At 45.4% G+C, this 23,086-nt stretch overlaps 1 protein-coding gene across 2 annotated transcripts in view; it reads right to left on the minus strand.

Annotated features, from left to right (window-relative positions):
- The window catches only part of LOC138283831 (sodium-coupled monocarboxylate transporter 2-like), a 197,056-nt gene that overhangs the window by 163,638 nt on the left and 10,332 nt on the right, over positions 1 to 23,086 (minus strand). The window contains exon 1 of one of the 2 annotated variants that reach the window (XM_069221958.1): positions 9,291 to 9,796. The exons of the other annotated variant lie outside the window; for it this stretch is intronic. Coding sequence (XP_069078059.1) covers positions 9,291 to 9,647 — 357 coding nt within the window. The 5' untranslated portion in view covers positions 9,648 to 9,796. Of the gene's footprint in view, positions 1 to 9,290; positions 9,797 to 23,086 lie in introns of those variants that run through there. 2 annotated transcript variants of the gene reach the window in all.

Raw genomic sequence — 23,086 nt, forward strand, 5'->3', positions numbered from 1 at the left:
CTGGACTGTCACCATGTACTGCAGGTGGTGCATGAATACAGCCACTGTGGATGAAAAATAATAAGATGCACATTTTTCCTAGCTACACTGCTTAGGTGCAATGCCCAAGAAAGGCCTTCTTACAGACCGCAGAGACCATGCATTATTTTACCCAGCATATTAGCAGTCTCCTCACCAGAACAAGTCTAACTGTGGATGGAATCAATTAATATGGGGAAGATTGATGACTTTGGAGAAACATATGAAAGAGTTAGTGTAAAGCGCACAGCCCGTAGGATATGAATGGAGCTGTATGTATGTCCAACGTTAAAGAAAACTGCAAACGTGACTGATTTCTGCAGTTGCTACTTTCAGTGATCAACAAGAGCCAACATTAAACACAGATATTGAACACACTGTTGATGAGGATGACACACGATGAGGTCATCCGCCTAATTCACAGGAGAAGGGACATGTAGTGACTTCTATGACTGCAGATCACATACTTTGGTACAGGATATAGGGGGTGCTGATAAGAGGACCCCCCTGATACAATGGGTTTCTGTTCTGCTGAAGCCTGGAATGTGTAATGGGCTAGACATATTCTAAGAAGCACAAAATGGTACCTCAGCTTCAGATGATACATGCAGGGGCGCTCCTTTCCGAACATTGATTATCCTATGTCCATGCACAGTCACCCACGTTTTCTTCCAGATGGAATTAGATTTTGTTTATACAAGTGTGGGGTTTTAGATGACATTTTTTTGTTTTTCCAGTCTCAGCCAAGGGGATTGGTGGGGGGGAATTCATGACCTCAAGTGTATTGCATATATTAGTACTAGTCAAAAATCTGGTGTGGTTCATTAAGACCTAATGATAGCAGCCTTTTTAAAACTAGCTCAGTTATGTTAATTGTACTAAGAAATGAACATGAGAATGCATTTCAGTTCATGATGATCATCTTAAGGTGGTTGGGATTGAGCCTCTTTAACTTTAACACAGGCAAATGTGGTGTTGCTACATATATAATATTATAACATAGAATGTTTGTGGGTTGGGATCTCTGGACATGCATCATAAATTATTCTCCATTCTGAAGCACTGAAAGTGCAAATTGCATACCTCCAGGAAACTCTCTAGGTAGGTGTGGAGTTGAAGAATTTATGAGGGAAGTGGCAAGGATAGCTGGAAGGTACCACTTATTTATGGGGAAGGCTAATACAGATTGCTTTCCTTACTTGAGTTTCCCACCTAGACAGAGATAGATGGTTTGTTACAACCAAAGGAATAATATAGGGGGTGGAGATATGTTTAGCAAGTATATACACCCCCAAATTCCACCAATTTCAATTCCTAGACATGCTAGACATGCACCTGGTCAAGATAGTGTAAACAATTACAATATGGGGTGACATTTTAACATGGTGTCAGATGTTAACAAATGTAGATATATCACCCTGGTATGGAAAGCCATGTGTGGGTGTCGTCTCAGAATTGTAGTACCTGGATGAGACAGTGGCAGTTCCTTGTTCTTTGGAGGGAGCTACATCCTGGAAGACATGAATCTTCTTTTAATTTCCTAGTACATGGAATATGTGCAAGGTTTGATATGTTTCTAATTATACTTGAGAGGGTGGTGGAATCAACCTCAGGGAAATATTTGAGCTGCACTGAGTTGAATTATACCTTGCTGCAGCTATAGGTCTCATTGGAGCGGGGTCTTCGTCCAGTACTTCCCACAGGTCACTTACAAGTAGAAACATTGATGAATCCTCTATTTCACACTGCCATAGGAGAGATAATTGAGAATTACCTAAATGAAAACCAAAGTAACTGCTGGAGACACTTTACTAGAGTGTGACACCTTCAAGGTTGTGATGAGAGGGCATCCCTACAAATACTTATAATGTTAAGTTGACTGTCCTTAGACAGTTCACTAAGATTGAAGAGGAGTTATAAGATCTAGAAAGAAGTGTGAAAGTGGATACTGTATGTCATAAGTCATCCGTTATTTGAATAAAATCAGTCTGCCGAATTAGTAGACAGACTTGAGGGGATCAGTTGTAAAGTATACATAAGGAAGCAACTTGGAAAGAGTGGCAAAGCAGGAAGGCTAATGGCATGATTAACACTGGTTGAGCATGAAAGGATGACAATATTGGATGGTGGTTCTGTAGCTGGTAAAAGATGTGGTGGGTAGTGAGGTTATATTGGACCTGTTGGTATATTTGTTGGGGAAAATGGTGAGAACTAAAGCAAATAAACAAATATATACATTTGTGGACCTTGCATTAATATTAGCTAGAACAAATATTGCTATGGGATGGAAAGCAACCAGAGTACTAGAAGTTAAAAATAGATATTTGATGTGCAGAAACGGGTTATGGCTGAAGTGGCTGTATTGCATCTTACTTGCTTATGTCTACTACCCATCCTCGGGTATAGGTCATCAACCAGGACTCTCGAGCCATCTCTGCCTTAGGGATTTCTTTCAACCTGATTACAGGTGTTACCCATCTCCTTGCAGTCAGCCCCCAGGCTTCAGCACCAGGTGTTTCTTGGCCTTCCTATTTTCCTTTTTACTTAAGGGTTCCAGGTCAGGGCTTGCCTGGTGGCATTTGATGTGGGCTAGCAAAGGGTGTGACCTATCCAGCTCCAGTGTCTTTTCATAATTTCTTCATGAGCAGGGAGCTGGAATTTCTACTGCTAAAGGTCGTTGTTGCTAATGGCGTGTGACCAGTGGATCTGGAATATTTTCCTCAGACAGTTGTTACAAATGCATACTAGGAGCAAAAAAGACAGTAAAGGCCCTCCATTGATGAATGGGGGAGGTATAATATGCTATCTTTGTTGGAATACTAATGTCTGTGGTAATGATCTCAATGTTAATCATTGGGTAATGAACACCGTGGGGGGCAGCGTTGTGAGAATGGTTGGAATAATTATATGGTGCTCTCATGGTGGGGTTGAGGGAGACGGTGGGAAGACTAAACTTGGGTACTTGGTCATATTTTGTTTTTGTGGTTTAGTACTGTAATTATGGTAATCTGTGTTGACACTTATAGGATTTATTTTTCATAGTCAGTGTGATTAGTTCTTACAAAATCAATAATGATTTTATTTTAAAGTAAACTTGTTTCTTCTTTTGTCTGGCAACATATATTTAGATACTGTGAGAAAGTAGTCTATTAGTTGGGGTGGCTGGGTGTCTATCACAATTAATTAAGTTAAATCAAAGGGTTCAGTGATTTAAACCTGAACTCAAACTTTGGTACCTGTGGCACAAGGAAGACAGGCAGACAATAAGTGAAGTATTTAGAAGTAATAAAATGAAGTACTAAAAGAGTTAAAAAGTCAAAAACACAACAAAATATATCAACAAAAAGCAGATTGTGACTGCATACACCATTGCACAGCATCACTCATTTCATTTCCCCTAATGTTGTAGTATTGTTTCAATTTAAAAGACAAATATGCTTAAGGTTGTTGTTTCCTGGCCTATATCTGTATCACGGAATAAATCAAATATTTGCCCTTTAGGAACTACAAAGTGACCTGGGAGAAGGTCTGCAGATCTACTTGATGCAAGCAGATCTACTTGATAAAAGCAGATGTTCTTCCCTGGAGACACAGTAGGAGGCCGCAGTCAGGACACAAGACCGAAGTTGGCAGTATTTTACCAGAAACAAGAACAACCTCCTCTCCTCTAGTTCACGCCTATAGTACAATTCTGAAAGCTCTACCGTAATGTATGTATCAATTTCCATACATGCAGTATAAGACTTCCTATATTGAAAAAGATTCAAATTGTCCACCTTGGTTTGTTTCTGTAGTGCCTTCTTAATAGCCTATTTAAACCAACTTCACACACTTTTTGTCTCTTAGTTTGGTCCTCTAGGGTGCAGCCATTCAAGCAGGTTAAAAGCTTTCGTCAAAACAAGGGCAACCGTTATCCCTTTGAATGAGAGTCAACACACTGTCTTCACCAGCATTGAGAACATCATACAATAGCAAGACAAACTGACACACACATGCATGCCTGTTTGCTGATTCAAAAACCCAGTTCACACAATAGCATTCAATTAAGATTGACTTTTTTAAGTTAAACATTTCCTTTTGTTATGATTATCTAAGACATTGTTGCCCAAACTGTGGGTCGAGCTGATTTTTGGTGGGTTGCTAAAGTCCAACAGTAAAGATGCCTTTAAATTCTGGATTTTGTCACAGTTGCTACAGTCCCAGGACAGTGGTCAAATGTCAAGCTATGTCTTCTGACAAATTTCTGCTTTTTAGGGTTGGACCTATGAGTGCATGTGCTAGCGCATATGTCTTGCATGCAAGACTCGTTTGTGTTCCGTAAAGGGCTTGGAGCTCGCCTGCCACTCAGCATTTGTTGGTTTGCTTGGTACTCTTCTTTACAGACTTGTTTTTGTGAACGCATGTCTAGCATCATTTCCATTTCTCTGTGTGGAGCAGGGATCAAGCACTAACTTGATTTCAACATAATTAGAGCCCGTCAGCTGCTCCTGATATGATTGAGGTCCTATTTGTTCTGTTTAACGTCTAGTGCCCTGCTAAAAGATGGCTTGTGATTGCAAAAACGTGCCCAGCAGGAAGACAAAATTGCAAAGTTTTATTTTTTAAAGCTAATTTTTTTATTTTGCCAAGTCCTGTTTTCTCAGATTCCATATATGTTTTCTTTTGTTTTTCCTCGTGGTTGCTATTATCAAAATATGACAATTAACTTGTTCTAAATATGTGAGACCTATTGCATTTCAAATGCTTGTTTAACCACTTCTGTGCCCAGGATGTAATGGTTACGTCCTGAGGCACAGTGCTTGTGTGCCCAGGACGTAACCATTACGTCTTGGGCACAGAGCCAAGAGGGAGCACTATTGCTACCTCTGTGGGGTTCCCCCCACCCCCGCAAGGCCCTGACACCCCCATCCCCCCTTCCACCCCTGAAACCCCCATCCCCCCTGTGACGTCAGCGCGCGATCGCGTGCTGATTGTCACAAGGCCTCCTCCCATCGGAAGAGAAATGCAAACGCATTTCTCTTCTGATCACGTGGAGGAGGCCGGAGAGGCTTCAAAGGGAAGGAAAGGAATTTCCTTCCGTTTGAAGTCTCTCTGAGCATTTTAGCAGTCAGATTGCAAGCAATCCGGCTGCTGAAACACCCACTAGACACCAGGGATTTTTTTTTTTTTATTAAATTGGCATGAGGGAGCGACCCCATGGGCAAGGGTAGCTCCCAGGGGGGGGGGGGCGTTTTTTTTTTAGGCCTTTAGGCACCAGGGATAATTTATTTATTTATTTATTTTTTTTTTTTTTTTTTTTTGAGGTGGGGAGCGACCTTTTAGGCAAGGCAAATTATATTTAGGCCATTTCTGCCCCCCTTGGGGGCAGATTGGCCTATTTTTATGAGGCCAATGTGCCCCCAAGGGGGACAGAAACCACTAGACACCAGGGAGGTTTTTTTTTGTGAATTTCACGCAAGGGGAGCGACCCTTTAGGCAAGGGTCGTTCCCCTGGGGGGCAAATTTATTTTAAGCCATTTCTGCCCCCCAGGAAGGCAGATCAGCCTATTTTAATTAGGCAGAAACCACTAGGCACCAGGGATTTTTTTTGCTGTTGTTGTTTTACAGATGGGGAGCGACCCCTTAGGCAAGGGTCGCTCCCGTGGGGGGCAAATTGTATTTAGACCATTTCTGCCCCCTTTGGGGGCAAATAGGCGGATTTTAGGTCAATCTGCCCCCAAGGGGGCCAGACACAACTAGGCACCGGGGATTTTTTTTTTGCGCCAATGTCACGCAAGGGGAGCCACCCGTAGGCAAGAGTCGCTCCCTGGGGAGTTTGGGGGGGCAAATTTATTTTAGGCCATTTCTGCCCCCCCTGGGGCCGGCTGAGCTAGAGGCCAAAATCCACAGGTAGGCACTTTGCAAAAAACACCTCTGTTTTCTGTGAAAAAATGTGATGTGTCCAAGTTGTGTTTTGGGCCATTTCCTTTCGTGGGCGCTAGGCTAACCCACACAAGTGAGGTACCATTTTTATCGGGAGACTTGGGGGAACGCTGTGTGGAAGGAAATTTGTGGCTACTCTCAGATTCCAGACCTTTCTGTCACCGAAATGAGAGGATAAAGTTTTTTTTTGGCCAAATTTTGAGGTTTGCAAAGGATTCTGGGTAACAGAACCTGGTCAGAGCCCCACAAGTCACCCCATCTTGGATTCCCCTAGGTGTCTAGTTTTAAAAAATGTGCTGGTTTGATAGGTTTCCCCAGGTGCCAGCTGAGCTAGAGGCCAAAATCCACAGGCAGGCACTTTGTAAAAAACACCTCTGTTTTCTGTGAAAAAATTTGATGTGTCCACGTTGTGTTTTGGGCCACTTCCTTTCGTGGGTGCTAGGCCTACCCACACCAGTGAGGTACCATTTTTATTGGGAGACTTGGAAGAACGCTGGGTGGAAGGAAATTTGTGGCTCCTCTTAGATTCCAGAACTTTCTGTCACCGAAATGAGAGGAAAAAGTGTTTTTTTGGTCAAATTTTGAGGTTTGCAAAGGATTCTGGGTAACAGAACCTGGTCAGAGCCCCACAGGTCACCCCATCTTAGATTCCCCTAGGTGTCTAGTTTTCAAAAATGCGCTGGTTTGCTAGGTTTCCCCAGGTGCTGGCTGAGCTAGAGGCCAAAATCCACAGGTAGGCACTTTGCAAAAAACACCTCTGTTTTCTGTGAAAAACTGTGATGTGTCCACGCTGTGTTTTGGGCCATTTCCTTTTGTGGGCGCTAGGCCTACCCACACCAGTGAGGTACCATTCTTATCAGGAGACTTGGAGGAACGCTGGGTGTAAGGAAATTTGTGGCTCCTCTTAGATTCCAGAGCTTTCTGTCACCGAAATGAGAGGAAAAAGTGTTTTTTTGGTCAACTTTTGAGGTTTGCAAAGGATTCTGGGTAACAGAACCTGGTCAGAGCCCCACAGGTCACCCCATCTTGGATTCCCCTAGGTGTCTAAATTAAAAAAATGCGCTGGTTTGCTAGGTTTCCCCAGGTGCTGGCTGAGCTAGAGGCCAAAATCCACAGGTAGGCACTTTGCAAAAAACACCTCTGTTTTCTGTGAAACAATGTGATGTGTCCACGTTGTGTTTTGAGCCATTTCCTTTCGTGGGCGCTAGGCCTACCCACACAAGTGAGGTACCATTTTTATTGGGAGACTTGGGGGAACACAGAATAGCAAAACAAGTGTTATTGCCCCTTGTCTTTCTCTACATTTATTCCTTCCAAATGTAAGGCAGTGTGTAAAAAAGACGTCTATTTGAGAAATGCCCTGTAATTCACATGCTAGTATGGGCACCCCGGTATTCAGAGATGTGCAAATAACCACTGCTTCTCAACACCTTATCTTGGGGCCATTTTGGAAATACAAAGGTTTTCTTGATACCTATTTTTCACTTTTTATATTTCAGCAAATTAATTGCTGTATACCAGGTATAGATTAAAAACCCATTGCATGGTGCAGCTCATTTATTGGCTCTGGGCACCTAGAGTTCTTGATGAACCTACAAGCCCTATGTATCCCCGCAACCAGAAGAGTCCAGCTGACGTAACGGTATTTTGCTCTCAAAAATCTGACATCGCAGGAAAAAGTTACAGAGTAAAACGTGGAGAAAAATGGCTGTTTCTTTCACCTCAATTTCAATATTTTTGAAACACTTGTGGGATGTACACAAATGACCCCTTGCTTAATTCAGAATTTTGTCTACTTTTCAGAAATGTTTAGCTTTCTGGGATCCAGCATTGGTTTCTCACCCATTTTGGTCACTAACTGGAAGGAGGCTGAAAGCACAAAAAATAGTAAAAATGGGGTATGTCCCAGTAAAATGTCAAAATTGTATTGAAAAATTGGGTTTTCCAGTTCAAGTCTGCCTGTTCCTGAAAGCTGGGAAGATGGTGATCTTGCCACCACAAACCCTTTGTTGATGCCATTTTCAGGGAAAAAAACACGATCTGCCTTCTGCAGCCCTTTTTTCCAATTTTTTAGAAAAAAACTAAATTGACACTGTATTTTGGATAATTTCTTGGTCTCCTTCAGGGGAACCCACAAAGTCTGGGTACCTCTAGAATCCCTAGGATGTTGGAAAAAAAGGACGCAAATTTGGCGTGGGTAGCTTATGTGAACAAAAAGTTATGAGGGCCTAAGCGCGAAGTGCCCCAAATAGCCAAAAAAAGGCTCAGCACAGGAGGGAGAAAAGGCCTGGCAGCGAAGGGGTTAACATGGCAACTGGTGCTTACAAACTCCTATTGCTTTGCAGTCAGAGATAGAAAAGTAAAGTAAATTATGTGACAATCTTGCTGGGGTACAGGTTTTTAAAGGAAAGGCTATATGATGTCATATTTGTGTAAAAAGCTGTAAATTATCCGTACACATTCAGCAGAAATGAAGGACAGATGAATTCAGATCAAATAAAGACACTATACTGGTGCACAAATGACAACTATTTCTGAAACCCAATTTCCTCACATTATCATTTGCGTGCAATATAGCTTTATCGGTAAAACTGTATGGCTGTGTAATTTAGTGGCCATTTCAATGGAAAATGTGCTGTTTGTACATGACTGCACTATCACAGTATGTTTTATCTACTTTAAGAAATCTCTGGCCTCTGTCCACTAAAGCTAGGTGGGTCGCTAAACGTTTTTGCAATAAAAATGGGGTCGCAATTCTAAAAAGTTTGGGAACCACTCTGTAAAATATCCATGTTTTTATTATCCTTAAAGCCACGTTATGGAGGCATTGTTGGTTAACCATGGAAACGTCATAGCATAGGCATGTATTTAATGTTGACGCCCATTATTGTCTACTGGCTCTACCTGAAGCCTGGACTGTGGCAATTTGTTTAGACTGTACCTATATTTGTAGGCATGGCTTTTCTATTGCCTTAGGCAGATGCTGGAATGCTTCATCTGTTTTTTCTGTGTAGTGAGTCGTGTCTGTCCAAGTGTGCAACTAGGAAGTTTAACCTGTTCCATCTAAGAAGCATCAGTAATCATAAAGAGCATAAAATAACAGTGTGTAAGATGAATCAGCTGTTGGAGCAAATTCGCCCTGGGCCTTGAGTGTATAGGACACACATTTGAGGCTGTCCATGAAAGTGGCGAATTACATTTTTTTTTTTTTATTCTGACAGCAAAATTCCTATCAAATACTCCTTTCTCCATCCAAGGAACGTCATACAGCTAGACAAGCATACTACAAGTAACCTCGCACATATTCCTTTTCATTTACCAATGTAGAAGGATATATTTTATTTCCTTACCTCGTATGTACTGGTAATTCCAGACCTGTAAAACACCGGCACAAAGAGTTCTGATGTAAATATGATGACAAATGTATAGGCAAAAAAGAAAATGATGAAAGATGCCCCAAAGCGATAGACCTCTGCTGGTGTCCCCAAAACTGTGACGGCGGACATGAAGCTGGCAGTCAGGGAAAGAGCCACTGGGCCACATGTCAGCTGTTTACCGCCCACTAAAAAATCACCGGTGGATGTCTTCTTTCTCTCCTTGATAGCAAAAAATACTCCAATGCTAGCAGAAACCGCGAGAAGTGCCGCGAAGATAACGTAGTCCCAAACCACAAAGGTTTTTGTGGTCGGAGGTATGAAATTCGACATTTTGTCTGAGTAAGTTTTACAAATTCTAGATCTTCCTTAAAAGTGGAAAAAACAGCTAAATGATGAAAACACTAAAACGCCAAGGGTAATTTGGAAAGGGTTTTAACTTAAATTTAAAAAAAAAAACATGCAGGAGATGTGCTCATCGGTCAGCCAGCACATTCAAGAGAAATACTGAGATGTGTTCAAAGTATACTATCCTCAGATGATGTAATATATTGACTAATAAATCATTCGCTTTCCACCAAGCAACTTCGTTTTATTATGCTCAGTTAAACATTAAGGCGGTGGGTTATGATTGCAGATATTGTAACAACTCATGATTTAAACTGAGAGTAACTACTTAGCTTCATAAGGTTCCTGAAACTGAAAGCTACGCAGTGAGGCAGACAAGTCTTTAGAGCTAACAGTTTTTACTGAAGTTCTTTACTAGATACTCCTCGATATTATCGGCAATTGCTTTGGGGGCCACATCATGAAAGTGTGGGTTCCAGCAGGGCTAAACTAGGCGCTTGTTTTTATGCGACTACACTCTCGAAAGCGCATACATTTAACTCGTTAGTACATGAGCTGCAGAATGCACAGTTCGGAAACAGGCTTTAAGTAGAGAGCAGCATTTGTATAGTTTATGAAATATATATACACAGTATGGATGTATTAATATACACAAAAGGACACCAGGCGCTCAAGTGGCAATATGCATTCATTAAACACGTATGATCCCCAGATGTATATATGTTATTATACAATAAATGATTAACTCTCTGAATGGGGTACTTTGCAAAAATGCCACCTTATTTGTGCACGAATGCTACAAAAATCATAAGCTCCTTTCATTAGCAGTTCCAGGGATGAGCCAATGAGTACAGGCATAGGTGATAGTTAGGTCTCAGTTAGCATCTACTAATGTATGGTATACGACCATAAGCAGTTTAAACTGGGGTTTAACAATGTGGGAGATGGATAGGCGAAGAGTTTAGAGTGGTTTCGGGTTATCAGCCAGCTTCGTTCGAAGGGTACAAAACTCCCTGAACAGGATTAACTGAGAATTTCTAACACCACTTTTAATTGCATGATTATGTCGATAAACACCAGAGAACATGCTCTGAAAAGAAATCTTCTAAGGGCATTGAAACATATGGCTAATTCTAGCCGCAAAGCTGTATACTGTGTAAATACAGCAGCTGAGAATCCCTAAAACATTTTTGAAGGAACTGTATAATTTTAACCTCGGATATTGGGAAGGATTAACAGTGCAAACTGTATTGAGATAGGTTAACATTCCAAACTGTGTTGGGAGGGGTTAACATTCCTGTTAGACCTGACATGCCTTAGGGTGGTCACCCCTAACTTTTTGCCTGCCTCCCTCCACTTTTTAGACTCTGTTTTTGCTGGCTTTTAGACTCTGCGCACTTTACCACTGCTAACCAGTGCTAAAGTGCATATGCTTTCTCCCTTTAAACATGGTCACTTTGGATCATACCCAATTGGACTATTTAATATACTTATAAGTCCCTAGTAATGGGTACTGTATGTGCCTAGGGCCTGTACATTAAATGCTACTAGTGGGCCTGCAGCACAGGTTGTGCACTCACTCAAGTAGCCCCTTACCTTGTCCCAGGCCTGCCATGGCAAGGCCTGTGTGTGCAGTTTCACTGCCACTTCGACTTGGCATTTAAAAGTACTTGCCAAGCCTAAAGCTCCCCTTTTTCTACACATAAGTCACCTCTAATGTATGCCCTAGGTAACCCCAAGAGCAGGGTGCTGTGTGGGTAAAAGGCAAGACATGTACCTGTGTAGTTTACATGTCCTGGTAGTATAAAACTCCTAAATTCGTTTTTACACTACTGAGAGGCCTGCTCCCTTCATAGGCTAATATTGGGGCTGCCCTCATACATTGGTGAAGTAGCAGCTGCTGATCTGAAGGGAGTAGGAAGGTCATATTTAGTATGGCCAGAATGGTAATACAAAATCCTGCTGACTGGTGAAGTTGGATTTAATATTACTATTTTAGAAATGCCACTTTTAGAAAGTGAGCATTTCTCTGCAATTAAATCTTTCTGTGCCTTACAATCCACGTCTGGCTAGTTTTAGTTGACAGCTCCTTGTGCATTCACTCAGACACACCCCAAACACAGGGCACTCAGCCTCACTTGCATACATCTGCATTTTGAAAGGGTCTTCCTGGGCTGCGAGGGTGGAGGGCCTGCCCTGACACAAAGGACTGCCACACCCCCTACTGGGACCCTGGCAGACAGGATTGAACTGAAAGGGGACCTGGTGCATTTCTAAGCCACTCTTTGAAGTCTCCCCCTCTTCAAAGGCACATTTGGGTATAAAACAGGGCCTCTGCCCTACCACCTCAGACACTTGCTGGAGAAGAAACCTGAACCAGAACCTGCATCCTGCTAAGAAGAACTGCCTGGCTGCTCAAAGGACTCACCTGTCTGCTTTCTACAAAGGACTGCTGCCTTGCTGTTGGCCTGCTGCCTTGCTGAACTCTTGTCTGGCTGTAAAAAGTGCACTCCAAGGGCTTGGATAGAACTTGCCTCCTGTTCCCTGAAGTCTCAGGACCAAAAAGACTTCTATTTTTCATTTGGACTCTTCGTGCACTGAAAATTTCGAAGCACAGCTTGCTCCACGGCGAGAAAATCGCCGCACACTGACACTGATCGACACAACGCCTTTGGGGCGACCGGAACTTCGATGCACGGCCTCGCAAGGACAACGCCGCCCAACTTCCAGAGGGGAAATCGACACGACGCCTGCCGTGAGAATGAAAATTCCAAGCACGCCTCCCGGAACGACGCGCAGCCGGAAAACAAGCAGAAGAATCCACGCACAGACCCCGGGACATCTGGTAATCCCGCAAACCACAGAAAGAGACTGTCTGTGCTCCGGAAAACGACGCACAACTTCCCCACGTGAAAAATAACAACGCAAGTCCATGTGTGCAGGGGAGAAATCGACGCACACACCATTTTTCCACGTATCTCTTCTTCTGCGGCCCTTTGCGGAGATTTTCCACTGTAAACCAGGTACTTTGTGCTTGAAAGAGACTTTGTTTGCTTTTGAAAGACTTAAGACACTTAGGCCCTCATTCTGACCTTGGCGGGCGGCGGAGGCCGCCCGCCAAAGTCCCGCCGTCAGGTTACCGTTCCGCGGTCGAAAGACCGCGGCGGTAATTCTGACTTTCCCGCTGGGCTGGCGGGCGGTCTCCTTCAGACCGCCAGCCAGCCCAGCGGGAAAGAGGCTTCCACGATGAAGCCGGCTCGGAATCGAGCCGGCGGAGTGGAAGCTGTGCGACGGGTGCAGTTGCACCCATCGCGTATTTCACTGTCTGCGCAGCAGACAGTGAAATACATGTAGGGGCCCTCTTACGGGGGCCCCTGCAATGCCCATGCCAGTGGCATGGGCACTGCAGGGGCCCCCAGGGGCCCCGCGACCCCCCCTACCGCCATCCGGATCTCGGCGGTCCGACCGCCGGGATCTGGATGGCGGTAGAGGGGGTCGGAATCCCCGCGGCGGTGCAGCAAGCTGCGCCGCCGCGGAGGATTCAATGGGGCCGCGGTACACTGGCGGGACCCCGCCAGTGGTGCCGGTCCGACCGCGGCTTTACCGCCGCGGTCGGAATCCCCATTGGAGCACCGCCGGCTTGTCGGCGGTGCTCCCGCGGTCCTCCGCCCTGGCGGTCAAAGACCGCCAGGGTCAGAATGAGGGCCTTAATATCACTTTTCAGTGATATCTCTACAATTTCACATTGCATCTTCATTCGTTTTGACCTACAATTATCCAGATAAATATTCTATATTTTTCCAAACACTGTGTGGTGTATTTTTGTGGTGCTATATGGTGTTATTGTATGATTTATTGCACAAATACTTTGCACATTGTCTTCTATATTAAGCCTCACTGCTCATGCCAAGCTACCAGAGGGTGGGCACAGGATAATTTTGGATTGTGTGTGACTTACCCTGACTAGAGAGAGGGTTCTTGCTTGGACAGAGGGAAACCTGACAGCCAAACAAAAACCCAATTTCTAACAATTCCAAACTGTAATGGGAGGAGTTAACATTCCAAACTGTATTGGGAGGAGTTAACATTGCAAATTGCCTTGCACATTGCCTTGTACAAGCGACATCTTCCCTATGAAGAGGGAGGCTGTGCAATACAATAGATAGAATCATATACAATAGATTGCAACAGGTAAGAGGCCTCTTGATAACAGTATGGAGCAAACTAAGATCTTTATTGACAAGTAATGACAATTATTGCAATATAAACAAGCAATAAAATTAGGGTTTGATAAATTATGACAATAACTATATTAAAACACTAAGGAAAGATCACAATATCGCGGGGCGGCGAAGCAGGTTAAAATAGATTGACTACATTACAATTAGCTATGAAATATTAATTGCAGGTTGCTCGTAAGGAGGCCGAAGTGGCTGCCGGCTAAAGACATTCATCAGTTTTAGATTGAGGGATCAAGTGTTTTCTGTGTGAGCAGCCTTGCTACATGTAGCAGAAACCTGTATGCTGTGACCGTTCAAAAGGGCCATAACTGCAGCTCGGCATGCCCTGATCTGAAGGGCCCTTAAAGGTGGGCATAGCAATTTCCATGTCTGAGGTAAGACGTTGGGACACATGCACAAAAAATGAAGTAAGATTTCTTCGCTGCGGCCAAAGAGGCAACATTGGCTGTCCAGCCTGCACCGCTTCCAAGAGGGAACCAATTCCTTTGAAGGAAAAGCAGGCAATCGAAATAATAGTAATGAGTATTGAGTGGGCGCTGCAATGTCGGTCATCAGATATGGCTGCTGGCTCAATGAAGTGCAGGAATGCAGGAGTCTGCCCATGCATGCCGTTTCTTGGCAAGCTCTGCCTTATTAATTATCTAAGATCGTTGGTTTGCAGACTTGTTAGTACATTTTTTAAAGATGGAGAAGTTCAGATTTGAGTTCTAGGCATTGTATATACTTAGATTGCTTGTGGCCAGCTGAAGGAACGTTGGCCACAAGTAGTTACACTGCCTCATTTTCAACCAACACATGGTGCCAGATGTAACAAAAAAGGCATTTGCGATTCGGAAATAGCGATTTTTAAGAAATCACTATCTCTAATTCGCAAAATGCAATGTATCATATTTGCGATTCGGTAATAGCGATTTCTTAAAAATCACAAATGCTATTACCGAATCCCAAATTGCGATAGAGACCCCATTCGCACCAATAGGCCTGTAGGCCCATATTTGCAACATTTTTGCATTTCCCAAATTGAGAATTCCTAACTGGAATTCGCAAAATTGGGAAATGCAAATCCCAGGGTGCTTGGGGCCTAAGGCCCCCTCTGCTGCACCCCAAGAATTTGTTTAAGGACATGTAAGGCGCATACATGCCAAAGGGACATGTGTGCGTTATATCCCAATTTTAAAAATGCACTTTTAATGCATTTTTAAAATTTGCACATGTTTACCACCAAGTTCAACTTGGTGGTAATAGCGATTCCTTAATGCCCAATTCGCGTTAAGGAATTGCTTGTTACATGTGCTTTAGAAATCGCAAATAAGGATTCCTTATTTGCGATTTCTTATTTAGAGAATCGCAATTTGCGATTCTCTAAACAGGCTCGCAAATTTAAGGTATCCCTATTTTAGCGATTCCTTAAATTTGCGTTGCGAATGCCTTTCATAAATACTGAAAGGCATTTTTGCATTCGCAAACGGGCATTCGCACCATTTGCGAATGCAAAAAGGCTTGATACATCTGGCCCATGGTGTCCATAAAGGTTGTGGGGCTGCTCTAAACTTCCAGCAGCACTCCTAGCCACACTTTGGTGAGAAAGGCCAAACTCCAGTCTGACCTGTGACTGAGATGTGTGTTGTGGAAGCCGGAAGAGGTGTTTAAAGAGGGACAGTTGGAGCAAGTTTTATTGTGGTGCCATCACTCCCCTTTAGCACTTCGGAGATGTACGTGAGTGATGGAATACATTTTTCCCTAAGGACCTGCAACCTTAATGACCTGTGACAAATAGTGTTCTGATGCGCTGCCATTCTCTTTTTGGCATCAGTGTAAATGCAAACTGAAGTTTGCCGGCAAGGGCTCTTCTGTGAATGATAATAGGGCATCCATTACCACTTCTAGATAGTTGTATGATTTAACTAGTTCTAAGGGTTTTCCGGGAGATTTCCACTTGAAGCTTGGATAACTGCTCCTTGTATTGGCAGAGAAGCAAACCCCTTTTGTGTTGTTGTGATGTAGTTCCAACCCCAATGTTTGAGTGTTTTTTGCCGGTTCAGTGATTAAAAGGTGGAGGCCGATCAAAGTTTGTCTTAATAGAACAATATCATCAGCATATTGGACACATCTACTGCTACCGACGACATCAGGATCATGCTCGACAAAGGTGAAACCGTGGCCCTCATCCTCCTTGACCTCTCAGCAGCCTTCGATTCCGTCTGTCATCACACACTTTGCACACACCTCCACAATGCCAGGATCTGCCACAAGGCCCTGGACTGGATAACATTATTCCTCCCTGGCAGACCTCAGAGAGTCTGCCTACCTCCGTTCCTGTCGAAAGCCACCAAGACCATCTGTGGAGTACCCCAAGGATCCTTTCTCAGCCCCACCCTTTTTAACATCTACATGGCACCGCTCCCCAACATCGTCCAATCCCACGGCCTTAACATCGTCTCCTATGCAGACAACACACCAACTGATCCTCTCACTCACGAAGGACCCCGCCACCGTCAAGACCAATCTCCACAACGGACTTCTCGCCATCGCCAACTGGATGCAGGTAAGCCGCCTCAAACTAAACTCGGTTAACACTGAGATCCTCATCTTCAGCTCCAACCGATCAGCATGGGATGACTCCTGGTGGCCTGACACACTAGAAGCTGCTCCAACTCCCACCACCCAGGCACCCAACCTCGGCTTCATATTGGACTCATCGCTCACCATAACCCAGCAAGTCAACGCCATCTCATCCTTATGTTTCAACACCTTCTGCATGCTTCGCAAGACCTTCAGATGGATCCCCATTGAAACCAGAAGAATGGTCACCCACGCCCTCATTAGCAGTAGACTGGACGACGGCAACGCACTCTATGCGGGAACAACGGCCAAGCTCCAGAGGAAACTTCAGTTCATTCAGAACACCTCCGCACGCCTCAACCTTCACCTCTCTCACCACGAACACATCTCAGCCCACCTCAGAGACCTTCACTGGCTCCCTGTCAACAAGAGGATCATCTTCAAACTCCTGATCCACGCTCACAAGGCTCTCCACGACGCAGGCCCTACCTACCTCAATGAGCATCTCAGCTTCCACGTTCCCACCGGCCAGCTCTGTTCCGCCAACCTCGCCCTCGCCACCATCCCCCGCATCCACCAAACCACAACCAGCGGCAGATCCTTCTCCCACCTCGCCGCCAAAACCTGGAACTCCCTCCCCGTCAACAAACGTCTGACCCAGGACCTCCTGACCTTCAGGAAACTTCTCAAGACCTGGCTATTCCAGCAGTAGCACCCCCCCCCACCCCCCCCCAGCGCCTTGAGACCCTATCCGGTAGTAGCACCCTTAACAAGTTATTGATTGATTGATTGAAGGACTATCTCTCTCTAATAGGTTAACCTGGGGGCTGCCTTTAAACATGATTAAAGCGTAGCTTCCCTTTGGGAGCAGATAGCCATGTGGAGTTTGGGAACTCTGAACTCAAAATTTAAAAATACGTCAAAGTTGAATTTGAGATTGTGTGTATGAAAATGCCATTTTCTTGCTTGAACCATTTTTGTGACTCTGCCTGTTTGTGGTTTCCCTGTCTGGGTTAGTTTGACAGCTGGGATGTTTGCACCTCTCTCCAGACAGTGACACAAAGGGGGCTGGGGTTTAGCCTGCATACTCTGATGAGCCATCTGTGCTAGGAGGGAGGGGAGGAGTGGTCACTTGTACCTGAAAGGGGCTGTGCCTGCCCTCACACAATGCAGACTCCAGCCCCCTTGTGAGTGTCTGAGGCCTTGCCTGGGCAAGGCAGGATTTCACAATCAAGTGAGACTTTCCTTTGAAGTAAGCCTACTTCAAAGGCCAAAATGGGTATAAGAAGAGGACCCAAAACCACAGACTTCAGACACTTCTTGGGGTAGACACTCTACCTCACAGACACTTCTGGGCAAGAAACCTGCTGGTGAGGAACTGCCTGGCTGCCCAAAGGACTCACTGGGACTGCTTTTCTGACAAGGACTGCTGCTTTGCTGTTGCCGTGCTGCCTTGCTGCTCCCTGGCTTTGCTGAGAAGTGCTCTCCAAGTGCTTGGATAGGGTTTGCCTCCTGTTCCCTGAAGTCTCAGGAGAAAAAAGACTTTACTCCTGCAACTGGACTCCTAGTGCAGCGAAAATTAGACTCACAGCCTGCTAAAAACAATGCACAGCCTGCACCGCAGTGAAAAATTCACTGCACGCCAAACTGGAATGACGCAGAGAGACTTCGCAAGGAGAAGATCGACGTGGCATCTGCATTGCGACCAGAACTTTGACCCACGGGCCACCGGATCGATGCACAGCCAACCCAGGATGACGCATCTTGACTTCCGGAGAGGAATCGACGCAGCACCTGCCCTGCAGGAGAAATTTCCACGCAACGCCCACTGGATCGACACAGCGCTTGTGACTTCGCTCAGCAATCCCAGGATTCCATGCACAATCCCCGGGGTGCCCGAAACCCCCGCAACTTGAAGAGGAACCAAGTCCGCCCGCCGGAAACCGGCGCAAAGCCTTCCCCTGCAAGGACAATAATGACGCAAGTCAGTGTGCGAAGGGGCGAAACGACGCACACCTCCCCGTTTTCCACGCATTGCCTCCTCTGCAGTCCCTTGTGGAGATTTTTCACACGAACCAGGTACCTTGTGCTTGCAAGAGACCTTTATTGTTTTTAAGAGACATTTATTTGTTTTGCAAAGACTTAAGACACTTTGGGGGTCATTACAACCCTGGCGGACGGTGTTAAAGGGGCGGTAAGACCGCCAACAGGCTGGTGGTCTTTTTTTTAGTATTATGACCATGGTGGTAACCGCCACTTCTCCGTTCTGCCCGCTGGGCTGGAGACCTGGGTCTCCAGCCCGGCGGCCGTCACAATACCGCCGCCGGTATTTTGACCCGGCTTACCGCCGTGGATTTCCAGCTGTAGGAACCGCCATGAAATCCATGGCGGTAAGCACTATCAGTGCCAGGGAATTTCTTCCCTGGCACTGATAGGGGTCTCCCGTACCCCCCACCCCCACCCCGACTCCCTCCCCTACACCCCCCACCACCCCTTCTAACCCCCAAAGGTGGCAGGGACCCCCTCCCCACCCCGACCCCCAACATCACATAACTCACACACACATGACCCGCATGCAGGCACCACCAACACACACACGCACACACACCGACATACATGCCTACATCCACACACTCAGTCAGACACGCACACCCATATACAGACATACACGCACACATCCATACAGACATACATACAGACATACACGCATTCATTCCAAAACACGCAACACACCCGCAGGCATACACGCACTCACACACCGCCTCTACATACACAGACGCACACCCCCATGCACCCACACAACACACAACAACCCCCCACCCCCTCCCCTAATGGACGATCGACTTACCTGTTCCGTCGATCCTCCGGGAGGGGTCGTGAGCCATGGGGGCTGCTCCGCCGACACCACACCGCCAACAGAACACCGCCGTGACGAATCACAGGACGTGATTCGCTGGGAGGTGTTCTGTTGGCGTGGCGGTGGAGGTGGAGCAACCTCCACTTCCCTGCCGCCTGCCAGTATGGCTGTTGGCGGCTCTCCGTCCTAAAAAGGATGGAGAGCAGCCAACAGTCATAATACGCCGAGCGGCAATCCGCAACTACTGGCGGTCTTCCGCACGGCAGTCTCTCGGCGGTCTTGTTAAAAGACCGCCGAGGTTGTACTGACCCCCTTTATATCACTTTTACAGTGATAGCTCAACATCTGCATTATTGTATTTTAATCGTTTTGACCAGCATCTTATCAGATAAGTATTATATGTTTTTCTAAACACTGTGTGATGTATTTTTGTGGTGCTATCGGGTGCTATTGTATGATTTAATGCACAAATACTTTACACATTACCTTCTACGTTAAGCCTGACTGCTCACTGCTGAGATACTAGAGGGTGGGCACAGGATAATTTGGATTATGTGTGATTTACCCTAACAAGAGTGAGGGTCCTTGCTTGGACAGGGGGTAACCTGACTGCCAACCAAAGACCCAATTTCTAACAGGTCAGTTCTGGTGTAATTTGAGATTGCTGCAGGCAACAAGCATATTTGATGCTCTTGGGGTAATAGAGAGCTACTTTGCATTAAATGCTTGTTAAAATCCCTGACAGTACCGGGCGAGCTTGCAGGAAGATAGATTTAAGGCATTTAAGCAGAGTAATCAGAGACTCTATTTTTCCCACTTAGTTCTTCTGGCCAGGGTGAATATATAGATTGCAGACTATGGGGCATATTTATGAGCCCCTAGCGCCACTGGAGCGTCACTCCAGTGGCGCTATGCCCTGCACCGTATTTACAAGGTGGTGTTAAGCCACTTCTTGTGGCTGAACGTCGACTTGTAGATATGACCCCTTCACACACAGCCCTTTGTGTGGAAGAGGTTTGCAATGGGTGTTTGCTGTGGGCAGGTGGGTTTTTGTAAACCTGAAGCAGTTCAAAAATCTAACACCAACCCAGGGGTGGTGTTAGCAAGGTGCAACGAGGAGGAATACTTTTATTCCTCCTCATATTTTGCTTTTTCTATGTTCTGCAGCATGCATAGAAAGAGAAAACTGCCATGCATGATTGTTTATGTGCAGGAAGGTATTCCTTCCTGCACATAAACAATCATTTGAAAATGTTGCTTTGGCACTTCTGTGTCTGCTGCATTCTGCCAAATCGCCATAAGTGATTGTTTATGTGCAGGAAGGGGCACAAACAATCACACCCCTCAAAGCAGACATCCTTGCACGATGGTGCAAGGATGCCTGCGTTGGTACTGGCAGCTAAATTTAGCACCAGCGCACGGGGCACAGCAGGGGTGTTCCATATTCAATTAAATATAGTGCATCCCAGTGTTGTGAAAATGATGGGGTGCGGTGCTGCCAATTGGGCCCAAGTTAGTTCCAGATCATTTGGTTCTTGGGATTAAATGCTTTGATGTGACATTTTCTGAAGCCAGTTAGTGGTGTTGGGGTCAATGTTCAGGTTTCCTGCAAATGCAAGATATCAAAGCATAAAAAATAGGCTGTGAAGTCAATCTCTCCCACCTTGCTGCAGAGGCCATTCACATTCCAGTAACACAGTTTTAGGGGGGGGTGTTTATGGCAGAGGCCCTCTTATTTTTGAATTCATACCTTCCATGTCTCCCTTGAGGGGAGACGCTGCTCTGACTGGAGGACTACATGCCTTGTATGAGTTGGAAATCCCAACGTGTTAGATTACTGAATGCTTGATATTTGCAGAGAGGCTGTATGTGTTTGTGGGTCTGAGACAATTGCTCCCCTTAATACTCCGCTTGCTGCTGTCGGCCTCTTGGATGGCAGTCTCTGCAAAGGAAGTAGAGGGCTAGGGTAAAACTCAGGCTCAGGCTTTCTTATTTCGATGCCCCATTTGGAAATAATTTTACTGTTCTGCCATACCTGGGTTGCTATTGATGGATTGACCCACGTAGCTAAAGTTATTTTGTTACCTAGAATGACTGATTAGGCTTAAATTCAACACCTTTTATGTGATTTGATTGCAAATGTTTGAGGTTATGCAGGGTGCTAATCAGTTTTAAGATAACACTTCAGTTTAAAACATCATGAGGACCTCTGGTCTTGTATCCTGGGATCAATTAATGGTTTACCAAAGCCATATCGTTGATGTCTTCATGTGATTGTGGCAATGCCCTCCGCACATGATGATGGAGTAACTGAGGGGAGGGCTCGTATCGCAGTGGCTGAGGGAGACCAATGTGGGCTGAGACCATGGGTCCCTGAGGCATTTGAATAAACAGCTGCGAGTGCTTGATTGACAGTAGGCAGATCCCAGTTACAAGATTTACTGATGGTATAATGGAGTGGAAACAACCATCTGTCCTTGAAAAGAGTGGAGCTACCTGGCTTGAGCAGTCTCCAGTGATAACTGTGCTCAGTGTCAGAGAAGTGAGCTTTCTAGTTATAGTAAGGAAAACTATGTCCTGGAGATAAGGTTTTGACATCACTTTAAAAGTGTTGGGTTGCCTGGACCCTGACAGCTAAGAAATTGGGTAAGTCCCTTTCTTCTGTAGGAATAAAGGATAGGGAGGGATTGTCACTTGGTGTGACTGATGTTGCTTGGACCCCATTGGGGACTTCTGATTTCTGATTGTCTGGTTCCTCATTGTTGTGACTGGGTGAGGAAAGGCTTTGTTCTTTTGACCTTATTCTCATTATTTGTGGCTTTTCTGAGGTGTTTGCACTTTTTTTGTTTGTCAAGGACGTTCTTGGGCTTTGGTGAGGTGGGTCCTGAGCCAGGTTGGAGTGGTCAGTGAGTACAGAAGCCTCCTTGGAGTGCTTATTTGTTGATACTTCTGCTATTTGAGGTGCTTTGTTGGGCGGTTTTATTTCCTCAAAGTTTACCGGGTCATTCTTGAAGTGACAGTCAGGGAAGACTGCTGGATGTCAACCTGCAGCCTTTATGATTGTTGATTGTCCTACTCCTGCTTAGCCGCATTACTGGCAGGGGTGTCTGACAAAAGTTGGAAAGCAGATTGTGCTGTGTGAATCGGGGAGGGGGATTTGGAGGCTTTGGCTTCCGCTAAAATGGCCAAAAGGATGGCTGAAATTGTTTTGAAGAGGTCCATGGTTGTAGTGCATTTCCACAAATGATAAGATGTGGCCTGGTCTTCCTGTGCTCTCCTGATGAGGCCATTTAAAGGTCTGCAATTTTAAGTAGGACAAAGGCGGCCCAAGCATTCAGTAGTGAGTGGGACAATAGTGCTAAATAGATCACCTCCATGGTGTCCAGCAGAGGTGTCCATATTGAGTTTGGAAAGATTGTGCTTTTTTCAACTGGCTCTCCTTGATGGATTTTGGGGCGGATTTTGGAGTCTCACTACTGCTGGGTTGAACATGGGGTGAGCCGATGACACACTCTGTTAGTCCCAGCTTGGTGGTCCCGCCCTGCTGGCTGATTTCCATCCCGGTGGCTGGGTTTCCCTGGGGCTGTCTGATAGGGGAAAGCTAGGCATTGTAGTCATGTTTCAGTCCAGAGTTGGATGTGGTGTTTTGCAAATCTATATTGTTGTCATGGGACTGATCAAAGGGATTTAACAAGAGATCCTGCTACACTACGGAGTCCTCTGGTGCCCCTTTTGGCAGGGCATTGTCCAAGCCACCTGGGGGC

Source organism: Pleurodeles waltl, chromosome 3_1 (assembly GCF_031143425.1).
Source record: "Pleurodeles waltl isolate 20211129_DDA chromosome 3_1, aPleWal1.hap1.20221129, whole genome shotgun sequence".
Lineage (NCBI taxonomy): Eukaryota > Metazoa > Chordata > Amphibia > Caudata > Salamandridae > Pleurodeles > Pleurodeles waltl.